The following is a 27,748-nucleotide window of genomic DNA, read 5'->3' as shown; positions in this document are numbered from 1 at the left end:
CCCCTCCTCTCCATTGACAGCCTGTTTCTCTGTCCTGTAGATGTAGCTGCTTGCCTCACCAGCTGCAGAGGTAACCTTAGCCTGGGCTATGCAAACCCCTTGGTGCTGGGTGAGGAGAAATTCCTAAAGAATTGAACATGCCTTTGATTCTGAGGCTCTTGCCGGCTCGTAGAGGTCTTGCAGAGCATAAGCCTGCCTGTTTGCCCACACTGCTGCCAAAGTCAGTATTACTTCGTTTACTTTCTCTTGTTAATGATGTTAGCTCATTATGGTCAATTTGTTTTTCTCACTGTGGGAGAAGTTAAGCATCTCTGCATGTTGTGAAGCCCGTGTGTACATCCTTCCCATTTACCATTAGGTCATCAGCTTGACATTCAGAACCCCAGTCCCACTAGCCTACCCCTCGAAGCCTTGTGCTTGCTGGTGGGATTCGCATGAGCACCCTGGGCACAGAGCCCAAGACCCACTGTTGATTCTCAGCTCTCCTAGTGTAGGGAAGGGAGAGTGTAGTGTAGTGCTGGGGTTTGGTGCAGTGGCGGGGAGGTGAAGGAAGAGGCTGTGAGTGGGGAGTTTCCTGCCACCCACCGAGAACTGTCACTAAGGCTGATGACTATGACTGACGGAAGTCATCGCCCAATGAGTATCACCCTGGCCACTCCCATGGCTGTACCCCCTGGCCCCAGAGGGAGGGGATTTAGAATCCTCAAGGGTCTATGGGAAGCCTCTTCCCCACATCTTGAATGGTGAACCCATGGAAAAGTGCTGGGAGCCTCCAGTGTGGCCACACTGATGTCTGGTGGTGCTGTCATTCTTGAGAACTTCAGGAATGGAACTGGGGCTTGGACAGAACCCAGAGGCTTACTGTGGCAGAATTCATTACAACATTTTAAGAAAATGGGATTTTCACACAGTTTTAGCCAAGAGATTGCTTTCTGCTCGCCCCCCCCATCCCCCTCCACAACTGGAAGGTCTCATTTGGGAGTCAACAGGAAGTTCCCGGAATAGGGCTCCAGTTTTCTAAGCACACTTGGGTTTTCCCGTCAGGAACAGCCTCGCCTTCTGCTGTGGCTGTCAGGTCCTATGTGATATGACCCCATGGGGAATCAAGTGCTCAACATCAGCCATGGTGGCACAGACCTCGGGTTTGCTGCTTGTGCCTTCCAAGGCTTAGGGGGAGCTGTGGGCTTCCCTTTCCTGTGGGTCAGGCTATCTTTAGGGTCTTGTTGATAAGTCAGCAGTGTCACTGTTACATAGGGTGGTTGACAAAGGCAAACAAGGCTGGACATGCCTTCCTCCCAGCCCACCTATGGAGAGGCTGTGATGACCTTCACGTCTCTGCTGTGCACTGTAACCAGCCCATGGGTGCTGAGCAGAGCTGGTCACCCTCGGACATTATGGAGAGAGCAGGAAACTGATGAAGGCTCTTAGCATCAGGGTATGTTGGGGCAGAGAGGCTGGTCCTTGGGGTGCCTCCTGCTATCTGCATCCTTGCAGGGGTCAGTAGAAAAGCCCAATACCAGGAGGCCTGGTGTTCTGCTCAAGGTGCATAGGTGGAGCCAGGGGCAGCTGCTCCAGGGGAAGGTGGCCTGCCACTGGGCCTGCAGGACATGGAGTACCACAGACCTTGCCCCTATGGTCCCAAGGTCCCTCTCCTCTGTGTTTCAGAAATACTAATGGGAGAGGAACTTGGTACTCCGTTTCAGAGTAGAGAGGTGGGTAACTGGGCCAGGTGGGGCGCTGGCATTAGGCAGCAGGGATGGGGGAAGTGAGTCTCGGTGGTGCTCACTGTCCTGAGGGAGGATAGGTGACAGGTGCTACAGAACGGTGTCTCAGTTAACCACAGGCCCATGTACAGCAGCAGCCCTGTAGGATTTCTGATGCAGCTGGAAAACTGCTGTCACCTGGTAACATCACAGCCTGCCCATGCTGTCGTGCAGCTCACCACAAGCATGTGTCACGTCTGGTGTGAGCCTCTGTGTTATGGGTCCTACTGGAGCACAGCACAGGCAACTGAATGCCCGCAAGTGCAGTGTACAGACCGCTGTGCTGTGCCCCACAATTTCCGAGGTGCTCTTCTTTTTTTTTTTTTTTTTTTGGTACCAGGAACCAAACTCATGACCTTGCGCTTGCCAGGCAGGCGCTTTTGCCGCTGAGCTAAATCCCCAGCCCCTTTCCGAGGTGCTCTTGCTCACTGGTGTACGGATGGCTGCAGAGCTCTGCCAAGTCACCCAGGCAGCAACTCCATACTTCTCATAGCCCCTGCTTCCTGTAACCCACCTGTGCCACCTCGGCTGGTGCAAGAGTACACATGGCATTTGCACAGGGATAGGCTCTCCTCCCCCAGCTGCATGGTTGACACATGGCCCTAGAAGGATGTGAGGCCCTGGAGCCAGACAACCTGGCTCTATAGGCCAAGCCTAGGCTCGTCCTCAATGGCCTGGGCCCCTGGGGCCGTGTGCAGCTCTTGTCCCACCTGGTTTCTCCCTGGTCGCTGTGGTGTCCTCTTTGTATAGATCTCCTGATTTTGGCTTGTTTAGCACCCTTCTGAAGTCTATTCTGTCCTGCAGGCCCTTTCTCCTGGTTGTTTCAAATTTAAATTATATTACTTTTCTTAATTCATAATCCCAAGGTTAGAGCTCTTGGTAGCATTCTTTGCTCAACCTTTCTGAGCCAGGCTTGGTGTCATGGCCCGTGGCATTGTGTAGGATGAGAGCTGTGACCGGGGAGGCTTTGTGTGAGGCCGTGGCAGGGGCACACAGATCAGGAACAGGGAGGCCAGGGTCAGCAGGTGTGGACCATGCAACTTGTACATGGGCAGAGCCCCTGAGTGTGCCTGCTCTTGTGACCTCATACAGAGTGGCTAACTTCAGGTGCTTAGGAATCAGCCCTGCAGCTATAGGAGCCTAGAGTGATTCTCGTGGCCCCAGGTGTTACCAGATAAGGAGCAAGGGCCCTGCTGCTTGTTCCTGAGATTCAAAGGACCCTATTGTGTACTTCTCCATGTGGGGCAGGGGGATAGCAGGTGTTGGGCAACTCCTCACCCAATGCTGCCCTGAATGAGAGGTTTCTGCTCCTCCTTGAACACTGACCGGCTCTATCATTGCAGGCTGGGAGTCCTCCGTCCTCATCGGCTCCGGTGTCTGCCTTCTCTCACACTTCTATCACACCATCCAACCAGGACATCTGCAGGTAACACTTGGCTTCACATGCAGTACGGTCCGTGCAGTCCCAAATCAGCACTATGTCTGTAGGCTGTTGGTTTCCCATGTGCTGGGTGGTTCTGCCTGTGGTCTCACAGTCAGTCCATTTTGTGTGCTGTTTGCTCAGTGCCCCACACAGGCCTCACACCATCACCATGGTGTCTGCTCTCTGACATGGTCTCACTCTCTGCTTTATCCCACTGTTCTGCATGCAGTTCCAGCGCAGTGGTCTCTGACTTTTGTCACCACAGTCCTGTGCAGTCTGCTGTTGTCTTGAAAGCTCCTCCCTGCCAGAGTTCTCTAACACCAGGGCTCACTGTGACAGTTGTCTGTAAAGACACACTGCAGTTGACCAAGAGAAACCCCTCAGGTCCAGAATGGGCTGAGACCTGGAAGCCTGCCAAGAGCACTAAGGCTAGAAGAGCCCTGAAGTTCTCCAAGTCCCTAAGCGATGTGGGGGCGAAGGCCCAGGACAGCCTGGAGAGTGCCTGCTTCGTGGAGAGAACCTGCTCTGAGGGGAAGCTGGCTCTGCCCCCAGGCCCCAGTCTCAGGACTAGCAGATTCCTCCTCAAGGAGCGGAGAGTGCTGAGCCACACTCCTCTCATCCACTCCAAATACGCGTGCATCCCATCCCTGACTGTGCCCCGGCCAGCTGCCTGGGAGGTGGGCACCAGCAGGAGGGGTGAGCACGGCCCCCTCTGGGAGGAGAAGGCGGATGGCGAGGCTACATCCAGGAGCCGGCGCCTGCTCCGCTACCTGCTTTCTCTGTCCCGTGGCTCAAGCACCAGCAGCCTGCACCGATTCCATGAACTGGAAGCGCACACTGGCCACCTACATGCCACCCCCTCCTCCAGTGGGCTGGCGGGGAGCACGGGCTTCTGCTCAGACGAGATGGGTGATGACGATGTCTTCGAGGACAGTGCATCCACCAGGCTGAAGAGCATAGCCCTGCGGGCACCCCTCTGCTCTGTGGAGAAGGACAGTGATCTGGATTGCCCCTCACCCCTGTCTGAGAAGCGGCCCCCAGCCTCCCCTGTGTCCACCTCTGGGGACGCCTGCAGGTTGGTGTGCGGGGACCACGTCTGGCCGGCCCTGCTCGCACCGCTGCCTCCCTGGCTTTAATATGTGAAGTTTCTGGAAAATAGAACATGAAATGGCTTAGCCGGTGTGGGCTAGTGGTCTTCTCCAGGAGCACAGATGCCATCTAGAAACAACAGTTTTAGACGAGGAAGAAGCTACACATATTAAAGGCCAAGATGACTCATTCCATCTAAAAATCTGTAGATTTTTTGGAAGAAAAAGATAGTATCTCCAGCCTGGTCCAGTTTCAAGCATGTGCTGCCCCCAGCTGTTTATGTTGCTACCCCCATCCATGGGGCAGAGGCTTCTTTGCAGTAGCCCCCTGCTCCCTCTCCCTGTGCGCTGCTCCTGGCCCTCATGGCACCTACCCTGTCCTCCCGCTCAGTACCTCTTGTGGCCCCAGACCTGCTAGTTCTCATGCCTCCCTCCTTGGTGGCAGCTGTGACACTTCTCACAGATCTGGCCAGGCTGGTCCTGGGTGCTCCAAGCACAGGCATTCCTACCTGTCCCTGCTACAGGAAGAAAGCCCTGTTCTCGGAAGCCTGCCAGAGTTCCATGGGTCCTAGAGACATCCTGCTGCGCTTTAGAGCTAATGCCCATTTGGTGCCACTGCAGCACCTGTGGTGGCGAGTTTCGGGTGGAGGAGAGGTGCTGTGACTTCAGCCCACCATGAGAGGGGGCAAGAAGGGCTGGTGTGCTGTGGGGATGTGGGCAGGCTGCATGGGAAGCATGTGTCGCCACTTAGCTGCCGGCTATGACCCCTGTGTCCTGGATGGTAACTTCTGTTGCCTGAACTCATCTCAGGGAGACCATCAGTGTTGATGCTTTTTCATTTATCACATCACTTTTCCTCTGTTGCTCTGGCCCTTCTTGCTTTCCGTGTCAGTGTGATGAGCTAGACGCTTTAGTTTTAGTTGCTGTTTCATCCGTGTTTGTGTTTCTGTGCTCATCGTCGCTTCTGTGCTGTTCCTGAGTTTTCTTAGGGGACTGGCCTCTGGGCATGTCCCCTCCTGGCATGGCCTTCCTGCAGTGACAGTTTTCGCTCCCCGCAGGATCTGCCACTGCGAGGGCGACGATGAGAGCCCCCTGATCACACCGTGCCACTGCACGGGCAGCCTACACTTTGTGCACCAGGCCTGCCTGCAGCAGTGGATCAAGAGCTCTGATGCGCGGTGCTGCGAGCTATGCAAGTACGAGTTCGTCATGGAGACCCGGCTGAAGCCACTGCGGAAGGTATCAAGGGCCCCGCCCATCCCCAGACCTCCCTGAGGCAGTAACGATGCACATCCTGTTGCTCTCTCCAGGGCTGATTCTCAGATCCCATTATCTTCCCTCCTTACTCAGTCTGGCATAGTACACAGCATGTCCATCTACACTGGGACAAGAATTTGCTGGGGGTGGGGGCTCAGCTGTGCTCAGGCTCCAACCCCTGCTCCCGCTCCTGCAGGAGCTATGCAGTACTGGCTATTTATCCAGACTCTGGTAATACATCTCTCTGTATGCCCAGTGTGGTCACATTGGAGAAAATGAAAGACTGTCATGTCTCTGAGCATTAGTAACCACTTGCTGGGACTCCCAGGGTGGCATAGCAGCCCACGGCAAGGCCAGTGTGGTGCTGGGTCAGAGGTGACTGGGGCCTGCAGAGATCCTTTTGGGCCCCCGTGGAGCAGGGTAGAGATGCTTGGCATTGGTTGAATCTGCAAGGAGCGTGGGCCTTTGCAGGCAAAGTGAAGGAGTTAGAAAAGGTGGGGCATCTGTGGAGAAGAGCTTCCACCAGTCATGTGGGGAGGCCTTGTCTCAGGCTGTGGCCTAGGCTGAACGTCCTGGGCATTAGCAGGGTGCAGAACAGCCTGTCTCTAGAGGAAGCCAGAACACGGGGACAGACTAAAAGCCCTGTCTCAGGGAAGGTCTGGAATGTATCAGATACCTGCCCTAGGCTGGCTCTCCAGGTAAACAATCTAGGACAGTTGAGGTAAACTGAGGCACTGCTGTCAGCTCACTTGCACAGAACACCTGGATAGGCGCTGCGACCAGTGTTGGCTGGGGGTCTGCACAGTGCGCACACTGTGTTCTCTTCACTTTATGTTTTCTTTTGCCTGGGAAACAATGAAAAAGAAACTACACTACCTGGAGTCTGAAATGGCTCCTTGCAGAGTTGGCTGTGCTGGGAACTCAGCCTGGTTCTCAGCTGTGCTACTGGGGCCTCAGAGGACCAGTGAGTGCCTCTGCCATTCACACACCCAGCTGTGACACTGAGTGCACCAGGGAGACCTGAAATGCACGTCTGAGTCAGGACTGAGGTCAAAGGCCTGTGCCTGGCGGGCTACCGAGTGTTGCAGCAGGAGGAGCAGATGGGCTCACTGCTGGCCCAGTGGTCCCCACAGTCCCACCACACAGGGCCTTGGTTGTGCTTGGTCCCAGCTGCAGTGAGTGATTTCCAAGGACAGCTCTGGAGTTGAGGGAATTCATCTGGTTGGAGGCAGTTGTCACCAGTAGCCCTATCACCCCCAGTGTGGAGAAGGACATTCTTTGATTAGAATGCATTGAAGACACGAAGATTTGTTAGTTAGAGTTTCTTAAGATAAGGCTTTATTATACAGCCTGGATTAACCTTGAGTTTACGATCCTTCTCTCTGAGCCTCCTGGGTGCTGGGAATATAGGCGTGTCTTGGATCTCATGTGGGGAAGAGTAATCCTTTAACTCTCCTTGCTAAAACATTTGGTATCCACCCATTTGTACTTGGTTCTGGCTCAATAAAAGGTGACTGAGATTGGTAATCGGGGCTGTAGTCCTATAGGCTGTAAGCCCCCTGATCCCAGACTTTTGCCTCTCTTGTTTTGCTTGTCTCTTTTTTAAAAAATTTTTCTTATTCATCCACGGGCACCTCCTTCTCAGGACCAGTTCACCCTGGACAGATAGGGATGATTAGTCCGACACCCCAGCAACTCTGCAGTCTGCGCCCCAGGCTCATACTCACATGTCCTCTTTCCAGTGGGAGAAGCTGCAGATGTCAACCAGTGAGCGAAGGAAGATCATGTGTTCGGTGACCTTCCACATCATCGCCATCACCTGTGTGGTGTGGTCCCTGTATGTGCTCATCGACCGTACTGCTGAGGAGATCAAGCAGGGGCAGGCAACAGGTAGGTGCTCAGAGAGTGGCGTGGGAGCTGGGAGGGCCTTCTCTGCAGTGTTGAAAGTGAAGGGCTGGGAGAGTCCGTCAGACGACCGGGATCCCTGGACTCATGGTGGAAGGGCCTGCAGTCGTGAGAGTGCACAGTCGGATTGCATTCCCTTCCCCCTCCTGGCAGCTGATGGAGTCTCTTCCTTCCAGGCATCCTGGAGTGGCCTTTTTGGACTAAGTTGGTGGTTGTGGCCATTGGCTTCACTGGAGGACTTCTTTTTATGTATGTTCAGTGCAAAGTCTACCTGCAATTGTGGAAGAGACTGAAGGCTTACAATAGAGTGATCTATGTTCAGAATTGTCCAGAAACAAGCAAAAAGAATATTTTTGAAAAATCTGCACTAACAGAGCCCAACTTTGGAAATAAAGACGGACATGGACTCTGCCATTCTGACACAAACTCCTCCTCTTGCACAGACCCTGAGGACGCTGGGGCGGAGATCAACCACGTCTGATGTGTTCCTGGACATCTGTGGGATGCCGAAGGATGTTGTTTACTGCCAACTGTGTACTTTTCTCCTGCCCTTTAATAGCAGAGTCTGGCAGGCAATGAGCTCTGCTGGCCTCTTTTGTGAACTCTCCTTGATGATCAGAAGCCGTCTTGTGACCAGCATGTCAGGGTCCCTTCTGCCAGGCTGCTCTGGGGGCGGAAAGGTGGGAGGCCCTGGTGGCTACCACGGAGGCTGCTGAACTCTGCTCCTGGTCTCCACAGAGTGAAGAATGAAATGCCAAACTTAAGGGTCCAGCTGGAGCAGGGTGCAGGGGGAGACAGCCTTGCCCTGCCTGGCCATCCCCTGAGCCTGCAGCACCTGATTTCCTAAACAAGCAGCACTTTACGGAAGAGTCTTTATTTTTTAATGTGTCTAGTGGGATTGACACTTAAAAAGCATCACATTTAGAAATCTTCCCTTCACCACTCTAGTTATCTCTCTCACGTGAAAGTAAAGCTGAAACTCTCTTTGCCTTATTTATTGTAAGAATCGGGACCTTTTCCCTGTGGGACGTGACACCGGGACGGCACTGGTGGGAATGGTGGTACCCAGTGGCCGGAACTGGGTTCCCTCCTGGAGTCCGTCTCCAGGACCGCCTGTGTTTCCTCTAGGTCAGCACTGAAAAAAGAGGGCTTTGGACATCAAAATGGGAGAAGTCTGTACTTAGTGCAGCTGAGTATTTAGAAATCATGTCCTTCACACAGCGGGCTCCGGTTGCTGCCAACTTTACAGGGAGGGGACAGGAATGTGCAGCTTGGTGTTCCTGGTACCTGCCCCCATGGCACTGTGGAGTTGCTGTGGGTCCCAGAGGGGACAGCATACTGCCAGGGCCACCCAGCATGGCCTTAAGGGACTGGAAAGACAAGGTCCTCCAGGGCTTGATCCTGCTCAGCCCACCTGTCATCAGGATGCCTCTGGCACTGTTCATGGTACAAAACCAAAACCACCACCTCACATGGCCTTGTCCCTTTAAAAACTCTGCCTAAAATTCTGTTCTCAAAGGCCACTGTCACAGTCCCAGGCAGACAGTGAACCCAGGAGGCAGCCAGGATCCTGCAGTGCAAGCAAGAGGCCCAGAGTGTGCCATGGCCACTGCCAGTGCTGTGTCTGTACAGTCCCCACCAGCGCCTTCACAAACAGGAGGGCTCGCGGCCCCAGGAGGGCCCTGCAGGTTGAGCTGCTCCTCCACCCTGCAGGTACCAACCATAGCTGCCCCTGAGGTCCCCTGCCCTCTGCTCCCTGGCCACATCCAGCCTGTGCCTGTGCCCACTGTGCCCAAAGTGCAATTACCACGTCCCTGTTCAGTGCAGGGACACCCGGCAGCTACAGGCTGCCCACTCAGGGGAGTGAGCCCACCAGCCCTGCCCAGACCCCAGGAACTGCCCTGTAAGGCCTGAGTCCATGCACCTGCCCTGCCGCCCTCCAGTGGGGGCCTTGTGAACTCCTCCTCCTGGAGCCCCATCCCCTGAACCTGGAAAGCCCTGAGACTCAAGTGGACAAGAGCGTGTGCAGTGGGGGATCTGACACCCCATCGGCAAAGGTGCGCTTGCCTTGCCCACGCCCAGCTGGAAACCTTCGCCTTTGTCAGGAAGGCCGGCACCATCGGCTCTCGGGCCACTCTGCAGACTGATCCCACATCTTTCCCTCCCTCAGGGCCTTGGCTACCACTTGCCTTTCCCTTTCTGTGGGTCCTGACCACAGAGCCTTTAGCTTTGCCCATGCCCTGTAGTTGCCGGGGGGTGGGGGCTTATCCTTGGTCTCACCTTGCTTCTACCTGGCTTCAGTGGAGGTTGGCATTTGGCTGAGCCACACACAATCTCAGGCTCAGGTGGTCTCAGGAGCAGGAGGGCAGAGGCCACAGTCTCAGGGTGTCACTGCTGGCCATCTCTGCGGCTCCAGTACCACTGGCAGTCTCTGACTTTGGCTCTTGGTCCAAGTCTGTGAGGTGCCCTGCCTAGTGTTGTGGACACTGCTGGGCACACACACGGGAGCTGATGCCCCTCCCTTTAAATCTCATTTCCAATATGCAACTTCCCCCTTTATCCCAAGGAAGGACCCAAACACAGGAAAATAGAAGCATTTATCTTTGTTTTGGAAGTGATTATTCAAGGTGCACAGCTGATCTGTGCATATTAGATGCAATGTTTATACAAAGTTGATTGTTAATAAAAACCAAATTTACACTGGCATGTGTGGTGTATTTTATAAAAGGCACTTCACGTTTGAAATTTTTCTTAGGAAATTTCTAGCAATCTTAATGTTTAGTTTTGTATCCTTTGTGTACTTTCACTGTCCTTCAGTGTTACCACTTGAGTAGCCCTGTGTGCAGGGAGTCCATGCATCTAACTGCAGCAATAAAGCCTTTCTTCACCAAGGAATTGGCCGTGGGTGTTTCCCTTTGCCAGGCCTCACCTGCTTAGACATCAGGGAGGAATGTCCTGTGTTTGCGGCCTGATTTCCTTGACTTGTCTCAGACTCAGTTTGTGGGGCCCAGGAGGATACAGTGGGGGTGAAAGGGAGGCATTTCATGTAAGCATGGGTGCTGCTGTGACTCCGGGGCTCAGTGTCTGCGTCATGTCCGAGGTCCATGCCCAGTAGAGAGGACAGGGTGACCAGCACTGCTGGAACAGCAACTGTGCTCTGCCAGGCAGTGGGTCCTGGCCTATGCAGGTTTCCCCAGGGCATGGTAATGCCTTGGTCCTTGGGCTGGTATGCCAAGTACGGGTCCTACTGCCCTGCTGCTCTCAGGCTGGTTGTGTGAGGCGAAGGGGAGACAGGAGGTTGCTCGGTGGAGCTGCGACCACGGCCCAAGTGCCCTGGGGAAGGCTGCTCCAAGGCTCCTGAGTCTGTCCAGGAAGGACCAGTGGGGCAGACATCCCAGGCTCAGGGCAACCCAGTCCTGTGAGGGTGGCAGTGCTTTGGGGACCTGTGAAACGACTGGTTGAAGAGACACCAAGTGGTCTACTACCCTAAAATCAGCTGGGTGATTAGGCGCTGGCTATCCTGTCACATACTGTCCGGTGAGTAAGCGTGTGTGGGCACCCATGGGCTCCTGCTGATTTCATCCCGCTTGGCAAAGGTGGGGAAGGAGTTGAGGCAATTAGGTGGGCCACAGAGCCTATAACACTTTCTTTGTGACCCTTTCTAGGAGACATTTGCCCACTGCTGAGGTTTGATGGTGGATCAAGCCCCACAAAGACCGTGTGTCCGACTGGTTCCCAAGGGCTGCTGTTGGGAGGTGCTGCAGATCTTAGGGTAGGGCTAGAGGGAGGCCCTTGGGATCTTGTCCTGCTGGATCTTGGGACCTGATCTTTTCCTCTTATTCTTGCTCCTGTCCTACATTTCCTCCTGGATTGTCATCTCAGATATTTGAGTTCTCTATTTTACGTTTAGGTCTATGATCCACATTGAGTTAGTGTGTGTAGAGGGTGTAAAGTGTGTGTACATTTATGTCTTCAGTACCAGAATATAGAAATACCACTGATTTGATATATTAACTTCATGTCCTGCAACCTTACTGCTGTAATTCCTTATTAGTTTTAGGAGTTTTTAGTATATGTGCTGCCAAAGTGAGCACAATTTCACAGGTTTTTGTTTTTGACATTTTGTTTCTTTTGTATATTTTTTATTTCCTTTTCTTGTCCTATTGACTTAGGTAGGACTTTGTAAGTTTTTTCCACATCTTACTAGGAAGATTCTTAAACACCAGACATTTAAATAACAGTGTAATGAGAGTACACATGCCTTGTGCTCTCCAATTAACATTTTCTTCTGTATGGTTTGTCACACAGCTCTGCATTTATTGCTGTTAGGTTGTGTTTTTGCATTTCAGAGGAGATTGCAGCTGTACCGTGCGCCAGCCATGTCGATTTCCTTAGTAACTAGAATTCTGTATTTGCTAATTGTGCTTTTTTTTTTTAGGTACTTGTACAGTGAAATGCGCAAATCTGAAGTGTACCATCTGGTTGGGTTTGCCAAGTGTATCCATTTATGTAGCCCAAGCCACTATCAAAATACAGTACGTTATCTCAGTCCTGGAAATTCCTTGACATCTCTTCTCATTTCCTCTTCCCCTTGTCCCTCATTCTGAGATAAGTTTTAACCTGTTCTGGAATTTAATTTTAACAGAGCCATACAGTATATGCACCTTTTGAGGAAATATGCAGTATCTCTCATGGAAGAATTTTAGCTGTCAGTATAATGATTGTGAGATTCATCTGTGCTGTTTGATGACCTTTTCCCATCAAGTAGCATCCTGCTGTAGACTATACCTCTCTTCACCCACTTCTTATTGCTGGATACTCAACTACTTCTACTTTGGCACTATCACAAATAAAAGTACTAGGAGTATTTTTGTACAGATATTTTTGTGATTGTGTCTTCCTCACACTCAGGTAAATATTTAGGAATGCAATACTGGTGGCATTGGGACGGTTAGATTTCTACTTTTAATATTTTATGTTGATACAAAGGTAAAATCATAAAATGTAGAAACCCTGTAGCTCAGTAAGACCACTTATACCCACTTGTCTTGTGCTGTCTTCCTACAAAGTGAATTTAGATGCGTTACAGATGCCACACAGCAGTGCCACAGTGCTTGGTTTAAATGGGAAGATGTAAGTTCAGAGATGAAGAGGGGAAAAGGGCTTTACATTCACCATACTTTCCCCATTTTGGGCTGTTTATTCCTTCTGAGCACCTGCGTTCCCACCTGACTCATTTCCTATCTCCCTGAACAGATTCCTTTAGCATTTTTAGTACTGTAGATAGGCTGGCAATAGCTTCTCTTAATTTTTTTATTTTATGGGAAAAAGTAAAACAAAATTTCATAATAAAATAATAGAATAACAATAATAGTTAATGCATTGCATACTGTTATCTTTAAAGCAATTACTCAGTTACAAGATGTGGGCATAAAAAATGCTTCAATTGATACTAGCACAAACCTACCTTTTCAATAAACTGAGAGACACTAGTGGTATAACTCACTTGCGTTTTTTTTCCTTTTACATTCCTTTCCCCTTTCCCCCATCCTGGTTCCTTTTTCCTTTTGAACTATTTCTTCCCTTTTCACCATATCTGTTGTACATTTTAGACCTTTTCTGTTCTTTCAGTTTCTCACACCAGAGAGACAATATGATGTTTACATATGTGAATCAGATTTATTTCACTTATGAGTATGGTCTCAAGTTGCATCCATTTACCCATAAAAGTCTCAAGTTTATCCTTCTTTATGGCTGAGTAGTACTCCATTGTATAAAAGACCACATTTTTTTTTTATCCATTCCTTGGTTGATGGGCATTTGGGTTGTTTCTAAGATTTAGCTATTACAAATTTTGCTGCTATGAACAGGTGCACAGATAGTGCTATGATATGTTTTTAATTTCTCTGGGAAGATACCCAGAAGGGAAACAGCTGGATTGAATGGAACCTCTAGTCCTAGCTCTCTGAGGACTCTCCATACTGATTTCCATAGTGGTCACACCAGTCTACACTCCCACCAACAGTGGAGAAGAGTTCCTTTTTCTGCACAGCCCCTCCGGCATTTTTTATTGGCTTTGATTTATTGATGATAGCCATTCCTAAGATGGAATATCAGTGTTGTTTTAATTTGCATCTCCCAAATTACCAACTAACATTTTTTTCATGTATCTATTTACCATTTGTGTTTCTTCATCTGAGAAGTGTATTCATCTCAGCTGCCCATTTTTGGATTGGGTTTTTGAATTTGGGGTATCTGATTTTTTTTCAATTCTTTATATGTTCTGGATAGACATCCTTTGAGGGACAAGGCCAAAATTTTTTCCCACTCTGTGTGTTGTCTTTTCATTCTGTTGATGATGTCTTTTGATGTGCAGAAGCTTTTTAATAACATGAGATCCCAGTTGTTGATTCTTTGAAGTATTTCCCATGCAGTCTGGTTTTGTTCATGAACTCTGCCTACATCTATGTCTTCAAGATTTCTTTTCCAGTAGATTTCTACTTTCTCTTTCAGTAGATGTAGTGTTTCTGTTTTAATATTTAGAGCTTTGATCCATTTTTACTTTAGATTAGTGCATGGTGATAGACATGGGTCTCGTTTTAGTCTTCAGCATGTAGAAAACCAGGTTCTCCAGCACCATTTATTAAAGAGGCTATCTTTCTTCCAGTAAACATGCTTGGCCTCTTTGTCAAAGATAAGGTGGCTGAGTGTGTTTGTAGTTGTGTCTGCATCTTCTAATCTGTTCCACTGATCCTCAGATCCATTTTTTTTTTTGCCAGTACCATGCTGATTTTATCACGGTAGCTTTGAAGTATAATTTCAAGTCAGGGATTGTGATGCCTCCTGCCTTGCCTTTGTTGCCCAAAATTGCCTTGCTATTCTAGGTTTCTTCTGTTTCCAAATGAGTTCTATGAATGTTTTCTCTAGTTCTGTGAGGCATGTTGATCAAGTTTGCAGTAAGTCTGTATAATAATTTTGCATGAGTATGGCCATTTTCATTATGTTGGTTCTTCCTATCATCTTTGATCTCCTTTTTCAGAGTACTGTAATTTTCAGTTTATAATTTTTTTTTTACTGCCTTTGTTAGATAGATTCCTAAATACTTCATTTTTTGTGTGTGCTATTGTGAAGGGTGTGGTTTCACTAATTTCTCTTAGTGAATTTGTTGTTTGCGCACAGAAATGCTACTGATTTTTGAGTATTGACTTTGTATTCAGCTACACAACTGAATTTGGTTATTATAATTGGTGGTGTTTTCGGTGTGTTCTCTGTAGAGTATCATTATTTTACTTGAACTTTTTGTTTTCATCCTTGAAGAATATTTTTGATGGTGGCAGAATTGTTTTGGTGGGTGCCCCCTCCCCTGCACCTTTTTACTTTGAAAAGGCTGTTCCATTGTGTTTTGATTCTGATGGTTCTGATACAAAGTTGGCTGCCACTCATGTTTGTTCCTTGGTATTTTCTGTATCACTGCTTTTAAGATTTTATCTTTGACTTTGGTTTTGAGCAGGTTGATTCTGGGGTATGTAGGTACAGTTTTCTTTCTGTTCATTCCACTTGGGCTTTGCTGAGTTTCTGGCAACTTTAGATTTATGCATTTCACGAAATTTGGGAAATTGTGGCCATATTTATTTCTTTTTACCTTGTTTTCTTTTTATCTCTCTTTTTTCTAAGATTCTGATTACATAGCTGATAAAAGTTGTCTTATAGATTTCTGAGGCTTTATTCATTAAATTTTTTTATTTGCACTTTGGATTGGATCATTTCTGTGGATTGTCCTCAAGCTAACCCTCTCTGTCCTCTCTGCTGCTATTACAGCCCTTGGGTTGTTTTTCCTCAGATATTTTTAGATTTTAAATTTGTATACCTTTGGCTGCTCCTCCTCCTGCTCTTTCTCTTTCTTTTATAATGAACTTTTATTGCTGACATAGGCTATTTTTTCATAAATTGGAGCACATTTTCTGTAGTTCATTGAGCACAAACCTAAAAGCTGTTTTTTTTTTTGTTTTAAAATGTTTGGGAGTAAGAACATCCGGCCTTCTTGAAATTTAGTCTGTTTTAACCGTCCTTTTCCCTAGAATATGAATCACATTTTCCTAACTGAGTAAGTTTTTGTTGTGTCCTGGCTATTTTGAATGCCATTTGGTAGAGATTCTGAATTCTGTTACATTCCCGCAGAGAGTGTTGACTTTCTTGTTGTCAAGAGGCCTTTGATCTAGTTGAACTTAAACTGAAAATGGTTTCAAAGCTCACATCTCAGTGTGGGTACACTATGGTTTGTGGATGTGTCCCTCTAAAGGTCATTACACTGGAACTTACACCCTGAAGGAGCAGTAGGAGATGAGGCGTGGGGAGATAACTGAGCTGTGAGGACTTTCTCCAAGTGAGGGGTTAATGCCCTTCTACAAGAAGCTTCACAGAGTGTCTGCCCTGTGAGGACACAGTATACAAGGTGCCCTCTTGAAAGCAGAGACCAAGCCTCACCAGTCACTGGACCTGCCAATGCATTTATGACTTCTAGCCTCCAAAACAGTACTAAATAAGCTTCTGTTCTTTATAAATTACCCAAGCCTCAGGGGGTTTTGTTTGTTTTTGTTTTTGTCTTTTTGAGACAGGGTCTCCCTATGTAGTCCAGGCTGGCCTTGAACTCACAGCATTCCTGCTGCCTTCGCCTCCTGAGTGCAGGGATTACAGGCACGCACCACCATGTCCTATTTTTTGTAATAGCAGTATAAATAGACTAAGAGACGTTGTTGCATCCTAGATTAGGTTGTGTGTGTAGATCATGTGTGCATCATGGCTTAGGAGTCACAGGTTGGGGCAGAGTGTTTGCACAGAATTTGGGACTCTTTCTCCTGGAGTAGCAATGAGCTCTGGTGCTCTAGTGACAGAGAACAAGTGATAGACAGCCTGAGCCATACACCCTGGATACACAGTGGCATTTGTGCCCACATCTTTGTGGCCACCTCCACCAGATGCAAGCCTTCTGCATGGCGAGGCTTAGCTGAGGGCTTCCATTTGCCAAGAGCCCTTGCTCCCCTCTCCTTGCACAAGAAACCCTTCTCTCCACCCATGTCTTCTCCTGCTCCTTCCTGTCTTTCCTGTCCCTCTCTGTGGCTTCTGATGCTGGGACCGAGTGCCTCTGCCATGGCCAAATGTTTAGGACATGTGTCCAAAGGTCACCCACAGGGTGATGGGAAGTTCTCATGACAGATGGATGTAGGAAGTCTGGCTAGAAGGGGCTGACCTCAGGCTCTCCTGTAGCCATCCCAGGGTCAGGACTACACCGAGGCGCTTGTGCCCTAGGAGTGCGGCACACCTCCCATGCCATGTTGGTCTGGTAGGATCCTTTTCTTGACACTGAGGTACTGGCCCAGCACATCAGAGCACCTGATGGAACCCTGGACACCCTAGTGCCACCAAGCTGAAGCCAGTCCTAGGGCTGTGGCTGGGTATGTTGTAAGAGGGACAGATGGTCATACCCATGCTCAGGCAGGTGATGCTTCTTGGGCCTGGGGGAAGTCATGCTGTGAACCTTGCTTCAGGAGAAGGCGAGGGCCAGCTCCCAAGAGAGGCCTGGAATCCACATCGAGTGCCCTGCCAGGAGGAAGAGGGAGAGGCCTGCATGCTGATGCCAGCCTGGGGCACAGAGAAAGACCTGGTGAGGTCCTTATCCTTCCAAGGCACCCTACTTGAGGGAGACCTCACTGATGGGTGACAGCGAGGCCAGACAAAGCCCTGGGGAGGAAGAAGCTCCATCTGGAGGATGAAGGAGACTTCCCTGGAGGTGGTGGCACTGGGCTGTGTTCTGAAGAAGGGCAGTGGTCTGGAGAGAGGCGTGAGGACAGTCACCTCACATCCAGAGGGCAGTGGGCGGGCTCTTGCCCAGGTGGAATCACAGTGATTATGGCCTTTGGTGGTGGTGGTGCGCCATAAGCTGTTTAGGGGTGGCTGGAGCATAGCAGGTGATATGACACCTGTTTTAAATGAACTTTGTTTCTATGACAGCCAATTCTTAATTCACTCAACAGGAATTTATTTGGGTACTACAGGCATGAAATTGGATTAACCATAAGTAGAACAGGAAGAGCCCCCACAACTCCAGTAAGACCAGGCCAGTTACCCTGTTGTACTGTTACCAGCGGCTTGGCCACTTACTGAGCTCAGTATGGGACAGAGGCTGCACAGTCGGCACGTGTGAGGCCTGCAGGGCTTGTGTGCTGTCATGGAAGGATGGGATCTTTAGGGCTCGAGGACAAAGCAGGAAAAGGCACTGAAGGTTTGCTGTCTCACTACAGCTGGAGCAGCCTGGGGTGAAAGCAGCATGCCTGGGTATGACAGCGATCTGCCCAAGGCTGGTATCCAGCCGGTCTTCCCGGAGGGAGTCTGGCACAGTGGGCTCAGATAGCCACACTGTTGGGGATCCTGTCTGGGGACAGGTAGTAATAGGGCAACTTTTTGTTCTTGTTGCGCTCTGCGATCACACTGACGATAGCCTCCAGGTTCTTGCGGAAGCGGGCCATGGCCTCCTTCACGGGCTTCTCAATGAAATGCTCTTCGGGGTACATGCCCAGGAACAACTGAGGGCCAGACATGGATAGACAGGCGGCTTAGTGTACTGTGGGACCCTATTAATAGTCAGACCTCACCCTACCCTGGGGAACTGCTCCCCAAGGGAGCGTCTGCTGATCTCCCATTTCTTCTACCCTCTGCCACCTGCAAGAGTGACGGCCACAAAAAGGACAACAGCCTGTCACTTGAAACAACATGGATGAACCTGGACATTATATTAAGTGAAATAAGCCAGGCACAGAAGGATAAACGTGCATGGTCCCATGAATACATGGTATCTAAACACCTTAAAGTTGAGTAGAACAGTGGCTATGGGGGGAAGTGGTGGGGGAGGCAGGTCAGTGGGTACAGGCTGTAGTCAGGCAGGTGGAGGGTCCTGGTGGGCTGTGGCATGGCAGGGGGCTATAGTTGACAATATTGTAAAGCACATTTCATAGTAACTGGGAGACTCTGTGTCCCCACCCACAAAAGTGATGGTGCTTAAGGTGCTGGACCTGCTGAATGCATGGCCTGGTCATCACTGTGCATGCACGTGTGTGTATGTGTGTGTGTGTAGACATCATAGAGAACCAGAAATATGTATGAGTATAATGTGTCCTTCAGAAACATCCAACCCACTTCCCTGAACAGGCTCCAGAGCCCAGACTTGGCAGACAGGTTAATCTAGAAAGGGCCACATCTAATGCTCTGGCCACAGGGGGCCAGCAATGGTGCAGCAGAGAGGGACTGACCGTGGTGTCCTGTGTGATGACTTCCTGGGCTCCAGACCTGCAGAACGCCAGGCAATGGCCCCCTGGGTCAGAGAATTGCGGGAAAGAGCCTGTGTGGTCCTTGTGCTTATGTGCTTGCTCACAGATACCTGCACAGTAAGACTGGACTGATGTATGAAAGCACTGCTGGGTTATAAAACTAGGAGGTCTCAAGGGAAAGAGCAGTAGTGTGGGGAGTGAAATTCAGTCCTCACAATCTATCTACCACTATGACATTCCTCTACCAGGAATGCATCACACAGCCCAGATGCAAGGATGAGCAGGAGGGCCCAGCACTGGGCTGGTGACTGGCTCCTCCTTCTCGCACAGGGGAGATCCTGCCAAGGCCTGTGTCCACCCCGAGGTTCCCTCATTTGGCGGCGAGGTACAGGCGCACACCTCTGGAAGGAGCTAGGACTCTTTCCCTTCCCTTGGCGGCCAGGCAAGACCACATGGAAGAGCCTGGTCATGCTAGAAGTGGGACGGGACACTTGGCACCCTCTGGTGGCAGTGAGTGGAACAGCGCTGCCCCCCGCACCAGCCTGGGACCTGGTGGCACCTGGCCCCCTCTTGCTCTCCAGGCTGGCAGTCAGGCTCCTAGCTTGCAGGACGGAACGGTGGAGACTGAACCCCAGCGCCGCTGTCCCTGGCCGTGCCTCACCTCATTTTCCTGCACTTGGCTCAGCGCCCACACAGCGCCCAGGTGCCAGCATGAGCGGCCACGGTCTGGCAGCGTCTCCACGATCTGCTCGATGGTCACCACACCCTTGGCTGTGGGCGGCGGGGCCCTCATAGTGGGGGGCGCATTGGGGATCCAGGAGCACCAGTCATACTGGGGACAGCGTGGACACTCGTGGGGCTCAGGAGCCCAGCTGCGGACCCACCTGCTACCCAGGACCTGGGCCCCTCCCGACGCCCCCACCCTTCCCAATAAGGACCCAGCACAGAGCCCCGAGCAGGTAGGGAAGGGTTAGTATTAGTGTCAGGATCAAGCCCACCGACCTGCCCAAAGTTGACAGCCGCATGCTGCGCGGATGCCGTGAAGATGATCACGGTCAGGTACTCGGTCAGCTGCTCGCAGCTCCGCAGCGCCTTGGGGAAGCCTGGGGAGCGCGTGTCCTGAGCCGGGACTGAGCCCACTCAGTCCCTCACAGGGCAACACCATTGGTGCGACGCCTACCTGAGGCCTTGTTGCCCCGCATGCCATACATGTAGACGTCCTTGGCAAAGGCCTGCAGCTCTACATCCTCTGCCACCACCTGGTCATTCTCATAGTACAGGTCCACGATCTCAGCCACAAAGCTGGGACGGGGTGGCTGATCAATTTAGGGACCCGGGGAATTGATGGGCCAGCGTGGGGGAGGGGCGCCGTCCAGTTCCGGGCTCCTCCCCAGGGTCTTCCTCCTGGTGGTCCAGTCACCCTCACAGTCCAGTCCTCCAGGCTCCCTAGCTCCGCCCCCAGACCCATCCCCCATGCTCCCCAGGCTCAGTCCCATGCACCTGCGGATGGCCTCCCACACCCGTAGCCCGTCGTCGCGGTAGAAGTAGTAGGGGATGTCCTTAGTGCTGTCCATGCCGCGGGCCCGGATGGCCTCAGGGAAGCGCAGCGAGCTGTAGGTCAGGTCCTGCATGGCACGCTGAACCATCTGCACGTGCCCACCGCCTCCCGTGGCATTGGCCTGCAGGAGGGAATGCCCCTTAGCCAGAGCCCTGGGGACTGGGACAGCAGGGTGGGGACTCAGGGGCAAACTGTATTGGGTGGAGGCAGGAGGGACGATCAACTCAGGAAGGACAAGCTCCCAGCCCACCTCCTAGCAGCACCTGGACCCAGGTTGGTGGAGGCACAGGGTCGGGGCGCAAACCTTGTCAAAGAGGCCGTATTCACAGATGAGCTGCTCCCGGGCCTTGGTGTTGATGGCGATGGTGAACCGCACGTGGGCCACCAGCAGCTAAAGGACAGAGGACCTCAGAGAAGGCTGCTGCAGCACCCTAGCCCAGCCTGTGGTGCTGATCTTCCTGCTGAGGAACTGCATGGTTTGGGGCTGGGCTTCAGTGATGACCTTGACTTCATCTGCACTTGACTACTGCCTTGAGCTTCTTGAGCACCTCTCCAGGGCTCTCTGAAGCTACCCCCACCCACCAGCCCCTGCTGGGCAGTGAGGTTCCTACTCCGAGCAACTGGCCATACCTTGAAAATGGGGTGCACAGCAGGCAGCTGGCGGTACATGGCAATGCCAAACACCTCAGACACCAGGTGTGTGCGCAGCAGGTGGGTGATGGTCTGGTGGACATGAAAGTCGCTGGAACGCACCCAGATTTTGGCCAAAAGCCAGTCGTATTTTGCATCCGAAGGGAGAAAAATGGGGTTCTCGTCTCCTGGGGTTTGGTTGAGCTGATAGGTTGAAGAGAGAAAAAGTGTTGGTGTGTTTTGCCCTAGAGGAGCTGTTGGAGAAGCTGTCTCCTGGCAAATTCCAGAAGCATCTAATCATCTTCAGCAGCAACTGTCAGACCACAGGAAGAGCATGGAGGTCCTGGGTCCAGGGCTGGGGCTTCCTGTCCCAGCTACATCACTGAGACCTGTGTGCCTATCTGGTCTCTGGCTCCTCCTTCCAGGACAGGGATGCTGGTGCAGGCAGCCTGGGCGCTGCTTCAGGAGTGGGGTACAGTGGCCGTGCCCCCACCCCACCCTACGCTTCTCCCTCTCCCCTGCCCTTGAGTGCTGCTCATCCCCAGGGTCTCCTAGGTGCTTGGCTCTACTTCTTGCCCTCATGAGCACTTCCTGTGCCTGGTGATCCAGGGCCTCTTACAGCTGAGTCCACTAGGCCTGATCAGACTGATGGCTGGGCCTGCGTTTGCTCTAAAATGAAAGTCAGATTGTGTTAATCTGAAAAACTCTTGGTCACCCTTTTTTACCCAGTGCTGGAGATGGAAGCCAGGGCCCAGTGCATCTCTTACTGTGCACCTTCGCCTTCAGTTCAGCACCAGATAGTGAAGCCCTGGCGAGCCCAGAAGGTGGGAAGGCTGTAGCACTACTGCAGGAGCCTTGGAGGGCTGGCATTTAAGGTGACCTGGGGGAGAGGTGTGTCACCACAGGGGCTGAGCCATGAGTGAGAAGGTGGCTTTGAGGAGCTCTGGAGCTTGGAGAGACGGGGGCTGGTTCGAGAGCTGGGAGGGCAGCTGTTTTATACTTGGCTTCATCCTGCAGGGATCTGGCAGGTGATTTACTTGTCTCTCAATCCAAAACAGTGTTAAGAGAAATGTAATGCCAAGCCTGCAGAGAATGTCAAATTTTCAAGAAGCCACATTTTAAAATGTAAACAGAAACAGGTAAAATATAGGTTAATAATCTAATTTTATTGTATCCAATATATCATCCAAAATATTATCTCATATTGTTATAGGCAGCAGAGTTAGAAATATTATAGGCAGTCAGACAGGGCGAGGCCCTCGAAGGAGCCAGTGTGGAAGATGAGATACCTTGCAGCTACAGGGGCGACAGACACCTCCAGCTGTGGGCCAGACCTTAAGACAAAGGATAAAACAAATGCACCCACGCACCTCCCTAAGGATAAACATCAGGGACTGATATTCTAAGTAGGTCTCTATCACCTTGAGAAAGCCAGGAAGAGTCACCAACTCAGCCTCCTACAGGAAAAGCCCCTGGTCTGTATTCTTGCCCGCTTGCTGTGTGACTCACTTCCCTATTTGACCCTGATATAATCAATTTTACCTGAACAATTATGCTTGTAATCTTATTGGTTGACCATAATTTTGTCCCACTTCACGCCCACCTTGCAATTTCCCATTTTTTTCCCACCTTGGACCTGCTTCACCTCGTGGTTTTACTCTATAAAATCCCTAGGAAAGGCAGGGTCCTTGGCAACCCACTTGGGCCCCTTCTGTCCCTCTCTCAGACAAAAGCTTTCTTTCCCACAATAAATATATTCTGCTCTTAACCTCCATTGTTCCTAAATCCATTCTTTGATTTTAGAGAACACGAACTCATTCCAGATATCTTTCAGGTTGGGAGATTTTTTCCCTTATATCAATACAAAGCCCAATTTAAAATTATTTAATAATATATTCCATATATTTCCCCTCACTCTTTGAATCTCAGGGCTATTAATATATGTGATGAATGTTTCAATGCAAAATTTTATTACAGTAGAAGACACATTGCCATTAATCCCCTCAAAATACTTCCTTTTGCTTTGAACACATTTATTCCATCATTCTTGCCACTTTCTGGAGCAGTTCTGGAGTCCTTTTTCATGAATGTCTTTATGAGGAATGATCAAAAATATGGTAAATGCTGATGCCAAGTGCCATTCAACAGAAAGGCAGGCTCATATAAATATCACAGTGCGTCCTCACCCATCTTATTCACCGAATCTGGCACTGTGAGACTTCTGGCTGTTCTCCAAAGTAAAAATGATCATGAACGGTAAATGAGAGCAACTAGACACTCAGGAAAGAGGACTCCAGAACTGCTTCAGAAAGGGGTATGAACAATGGGTTCAGTGTGTTCAAAGGAAGAGAATATTTTGAGGGGAGTTCATGGCAATGATCTTTTAATGTAATAACTTTTGAAAATTTGAGCATTCAAATATTCATCATATTTTTATCATAATTGTACTTTGCAACTACAGCAGCTCTCAGTGTGGACCAGATAAGTCTCAGCTCCAGCACCAAGCAGGGACAGGGCAGCTCTGACAGCCCCCCTGGCTATTCTTGGAGAGTGTAGATGGTGCAGGAGAGAACAGCTGTTGTTCTGTACAGTGCTATTTATGAATGGGCTTAGCTGTTCATCTTTAACTCTCAGATAATTTCAGGTAAATTTTGGATCACCAGACAGGAGGCTGGAGAACTCTGCACCTGTATTCTTCTTACAGGGACCTAGAGGCTGTGTCTGCAGTGCCCAGTGCCTGGCCTCTACATTTTTATCTGTCTCTTTATTACCTTAAAATTTGGGTCAGGCACCTGGTCAAGTCTGTGCTTAGGCATGTTCATCACTTAAGGAGTGTCTTAGTTATTTTTCTAGTTGCTGAGACAACATACCCAATACCCAAAGTTTAAGGAGGAAAGTTTTATTTAGCCCACAATTTGTAAAGGTTTCAGTGCATAGTCAGCTGGCTCCAAGGCAGGGTGGCATGGCAGAGGGGCATTGCAGAGGAGAAACAGTCTGTGGTGAAGCAGGGCAGGTAGAAAGCAGCAAGCTATAAGCAACCCTCTTTCTGGCCCTTATATTTTTTTCTAGGCTACCCACCCTCATTCCAGCTCTAAGCATATTCAAAGGCCTAACAGTTTCAGCATTGCTGAAAATTCCTAGTCCAAAATCTCCTCTGAGATTTAAGGCAAGCTCTTAGCTTGAGCCCCTGTACAAATGAAAAGAAAGTTAAACACTTCCAACATACAATGGCACAAGATAAACATTTCCATTCCAAAAGTTACAAATAGGGGGATACATGGGGAAAGGGACCAAAGCAAGTCCAAAATCCAGCAGGGAAAACATTAAGTCTTGTAGTTCCATGTGCAGCATCCAAAGCACTCTGTGGCAAGATGTGAGCTCCAAAGGGCTTGGGTGTCTCCACGCCTATGGCACTGCTGGTGATGGTTGTAGCTTCTTTCTTGGGCTGGCTCTGCTTGCCTCCTTGCAGTTTTCCTCAGATGATCCATGTTCCTGTCTTCTTCAATGTTCTGAGGTCTCCACTGTATCTTTGGCTTCACACTCACAGCTTCACATACTGCCCTTTGAGGGGCACATTTCCTGGCTTCCCAGGCCTCCTTCTGAAATCTGGGTGGAAGCTTTCTTGATTCCACAGTTCTTACATTCTGCATGCACCTAAAACAAGCACCATGTGGATGATGCCAAGGTCCACTGCCAGCTGGAGCAGTAGCCAGGCTTCCTTCTCTTTTGGCTGTAGGGGTCCAGTGTCGTGAACTAAAACCTGAAGAATAACTTCCCCAGGCCACTGCCATTCTGGAATGGTGTTCTAGGGGTCTCTTCTCAAAGCAAAATCTTTCACTTTTGCAACTCTGAGGCTACAAAGGTTGGAGTCCTGCTGGTTCTTGTGATGTCCTCAAGCCATCTATTGTCTTCTTCTAAAATACTTAGCTTTTCCTTGCTAGTCTTGTCAGGGACCAATTTCTCCTCTTCCCTGTTCCATCTTTGCAGGCCACAGGTTTACTGGAGCTATCCTTCTGGCCAAACTCAAAATGTTTTAAATCATTCTGCTGGCCTCTTTGCCCTTAATTCTCAACATAAATCTGGCTAAAAGCCGCCAACAGTAGCCATGCCACAACCTCAATATTAGACTGCCTTGAAATTTCTTCTGCCAAATTAATTAGTTTGCTGCCCTTGATCTCAGTCTCAGGCAAAGTCTCTGGACATGAGCATAATGCAGACAAACTTTCTGCCAAAGCATAACACACATCATCTGGCATCCAACAATGAATGCAGTCCTTCCTAGCAGAAAGCCCCTGATCCTGGTCTGTACTGGCAGCATTTCTACCAACATTCTGGTCTACGGAGCTCTGATCAGAATCTCCCAGCAAGTATAGCTTAAGGCATTCCCGGGCTGCTGCTTCAGTGGATATCTGCACACCTTTCCAAACTCTTTGCACAAGCCAGTTCCAAAGGCTCCTAAACCACATGATTAGGTACAGTCACAGCAATGACTCCACTTCTCTGGTACCAAATTGTGTCTTAGTTACTTTTCTGTCATTGCTGAGACAAAAATATCCAACACCCAAAAATTAAAGGAGGAAAAGTTTATTTAGCTCACAGTTCATAGTGGTTTCAGTTCATAGCTCAGTTCATGGCAGTGTGGCATGGCAGAGGGGCATTGCAGAGGAGCAAGCAGAAGGTAGCAAGCAATAAGCAACCAGTGACCCTCTTTCTGTCCCTTATACTTTGTCAAATCAAGTACTCATGTCCTGAATCCTACCATTGAACCATGAATCAATCCCAGCATCACATCCTTGATCCAAGCATCACACACCCTAGATCCAGCCATCTGCAAAAAGCCCCTCCTATGAGTGCATGAGGCTTTGAGGGGACATTGAGATACAAGCCAGAGCAAGGAGAGTCTGTCTAAAAACTAAGAATATAGGGTTCATTGATTCTATATTTATATAACCTTGTGACTAAGGTCAAGATTTTCAGGGTCACCTAATTGCTACCTTCGACAATGTCCTTTTCCACACCCCTGGAGCGATGCCTAAATTCTCCAGTCAGTGTCCTGAGTCTGCAGTCACTTTGGACTCTAGGAAAGGCAGAGCTGTGCAGACAGATCACCCCAGGAAGGACCTGGGGATGCCCCCATCTCACAGGACCCAATTGCCCCTTTGGGCCATCAGGACTTCCCTGAAGTGACCACAAAGAACCAGTTCTCAGCTCACTGCCAGCCAGACCACAGCTCAGCCTTGAACATCCAGGCTGCCCACTGTCCAGTCCCCAGGGGTATGAACCCCAACCCTTGTCTTTGTCCTCTTTTCCGTGAAACCTCAGAGTTCCTCTGCCCCTGGAGGACAGATCTTGAACCTGACCGTATGTCTGGCACAGCTGTGCTGATCCAAGCTCCTTCACCACCTCCCCATTGCTGGGTCCTTGATGGTGTATCAGGGTAGGTGGTTGAGCCCAGTCTGTTGGGATCCCAGAACCTGGGCTTCTGCCTAAAATTCCATTAGCATTTTCACAGAACAATGCTCTTCCTCTTTGAAAGGGTCCAAGTGCTCATGGTCCCCAGGGGCCCCATCTACCCCGCCCACTGGCATAATAACCTGTTTGGCCCACACACACCCATGGCTGGGCCCTCCCTACAATGCATGGTGTGGTGCGATGCCCACTTTGGAAGGAAAGGATTCCCTGTAGACTCAGTTAACCACAAACAGAACCCGAGACCTCTCAGGGCAACTGCCATCCTGAAACTGGACCTGCACATTTGAAGGTGTATTTCTCTCCCACCTTCTCTGTGAAGAGCTAACACTTTGTAATAAACTCTGTCCATATTCTATATGATCACCTATGTGTCTTACCTGAGACTTTTCATCAAAGACAAAAAACTGAGGAGTATCTTTGGTCCCCACTGCATTAAGACCTGGCTTCCTAGTCACAGCCCCGTGTCCTATGTCTCCCATGTCCACACAAGTATTTGCCCATGCACACAGTGTCCTGCATTCTTGCATCCATTTGCACAGATGAGATCCTGTTAATTATATCAGTCCCTGTGTCTTGCCTTTTTACTCTGTCAACACATAGTGGAGACATCTGCAGGTCAGTGGGGACAGATCCAGTGCATTCATGTTGAAATGACAGTTTGTGGCCTGGCTATGGAAGGTCATTCAGACTGTCCTCCACTGCTTCAGAGTGTGTCTAAGTCTGTTTCCTCCACAAGCAGTGTGGATCATCACCCTCCTGGTACAACAATATGCTGTGTCCTCAGCACTCTGGCTGCAGGGTGTGGGGTGTGCCAGCTGGATACAGAGTGCCCTCTTCCCCCCATAAAGCCTAGAGCACTCCTGTTCCTTGGTATCCTCCTACGATGGCCCTTACCATGCCAGCCCAATCCTACGATCCTCCCATTGCTCACTCTGAAATCTAGAACCACAACAGGTACACTGGGTACCCAGGTGCTGCAGGACTTGCTCAGCTGCTGGCCTGGGTATATTACTGGCTGTGGACACCCAGGTCTCACGCTGTAGACACCGCTCTGGGCTGCTGGGCAGCATCTGGGGTGCTGTTCTTGCCGACAGTTGGGTGTTCACCACTTTTTGGTTTTGCCCACCCGGTATCTCATTAACTTTAGTTTGCATTTCCTTAACTGCCAGCTGAGAATTTTCCATATTCTGATGGCTTGATTTCCATTTCCTCTTCTATAAAGCCCTTGCATCTGCTCTGCCCATTGTTCTAGGAGGTATCTGTCTTTCCTTATCCTGTTGTATGTTAATAATTTTCACCCTTTACCTGGCACGTGTGGTGCAGTTATTTTC

General features: G+C 50.0%; 2 protein-coding genes across 5 annotated transcripts in view; one reads left to right on the top strand and one right to left on the bottom strand.

Annotated features, from left to right (window-relative positions):
- March8 (membrane-associated ring finger (C3HC4) 8, E3 ubiquitin protein ligase) overlaps positions 1-10,331 on the top strand; it is a gene marked incomplete at its 5' end in the record, with an annotated part of 83,082 nt that extends 72,751 nt beyond the window's left edge. For 2 of the 3 annotated variants that reach the window (XM_005411798.2, XM_013508437.1), the window contains 4 exon segments: positions 3,107-3,189; positions 5,333-5,513; positions 7,274-7,421; positions 7,613-10,331. In XM_005411798.2, the coding sequence (XP_005411855.1) occupies positions 3,107-3,189; positions 5,333-5,513; positions 7,274-7,421; positions 7,613-7,917 (717 nt within the window). In that variant the 3' untranslated portion in view covers positions 7,918-10,331. 3 annotated transcript variants of the gene reach the window in all.
- Positions 10,332-17,448: 7,117 nt separating this feature from the next.
- Positions 17,449-27,748, bottom strand: part of Alox5 (arachidonate 5-lipoxygenase) — a 55,684-nt gene continuing 45,384 nt past the window's right edge. The window contains exons 8-15 of one of the 2 annotated variants that reach the window (XM_005411793.2): positions 20,946-21,149; positions 20,620-20,706; positions 20,258-20,436; positions 19,938-20,059; positions 19,760-19,860; positions 19,419-19,589; positions 18,740-18,801; positions 17,872-18,016 (exon numbers count right to left, since the gene is read on the bottom strand). In XM_005411793.2, coding sequence (XP_005411850.1) covers positions 17,968-18,016; positions 18,740-18,801; positions 19,419-19,589; positions 19,760-19,860; positions 19,938-20,059; positions 20,258-20,436; positions 20,620-20,706; positions 20,946-21,149 — 975 coding nt within the window. In that variant the 3' untranslated portion in view covers positions 17,872-17,967. Of the gene's footprint in view, positions 18,017-18,739; positions 18,802-19,418; positions 19,590-19,759; positions 19,861-19,937; positions 20,060-20,257; positions 20,437-20,619; positions 20,707-20,945; positions 21,150-27,748 lie in introns of both variants that reach the window. The other variant, XM_005411792.2, reaches the window with a different exon arrangement.

The sequence above is a fragment of the Chinchilla lanigera genome, unplaced genomic scaffold (assembly GCF_000276665.1).
Source record: "Chinchilla lanigera isolate Chin_1 unplaced genomic scaffold, ChiLan1.0 scaffold00145, whole genome shotgun sequence".
NCBI lineage: Eukaryota > Metazoa > Chordata > Mammalia > Rodentia > Chinchillidae > Chinchilla > Chinchilla lanigera.
This window is presented reverse-complemented; position numbering and strand designations above follow the sequence as displayed.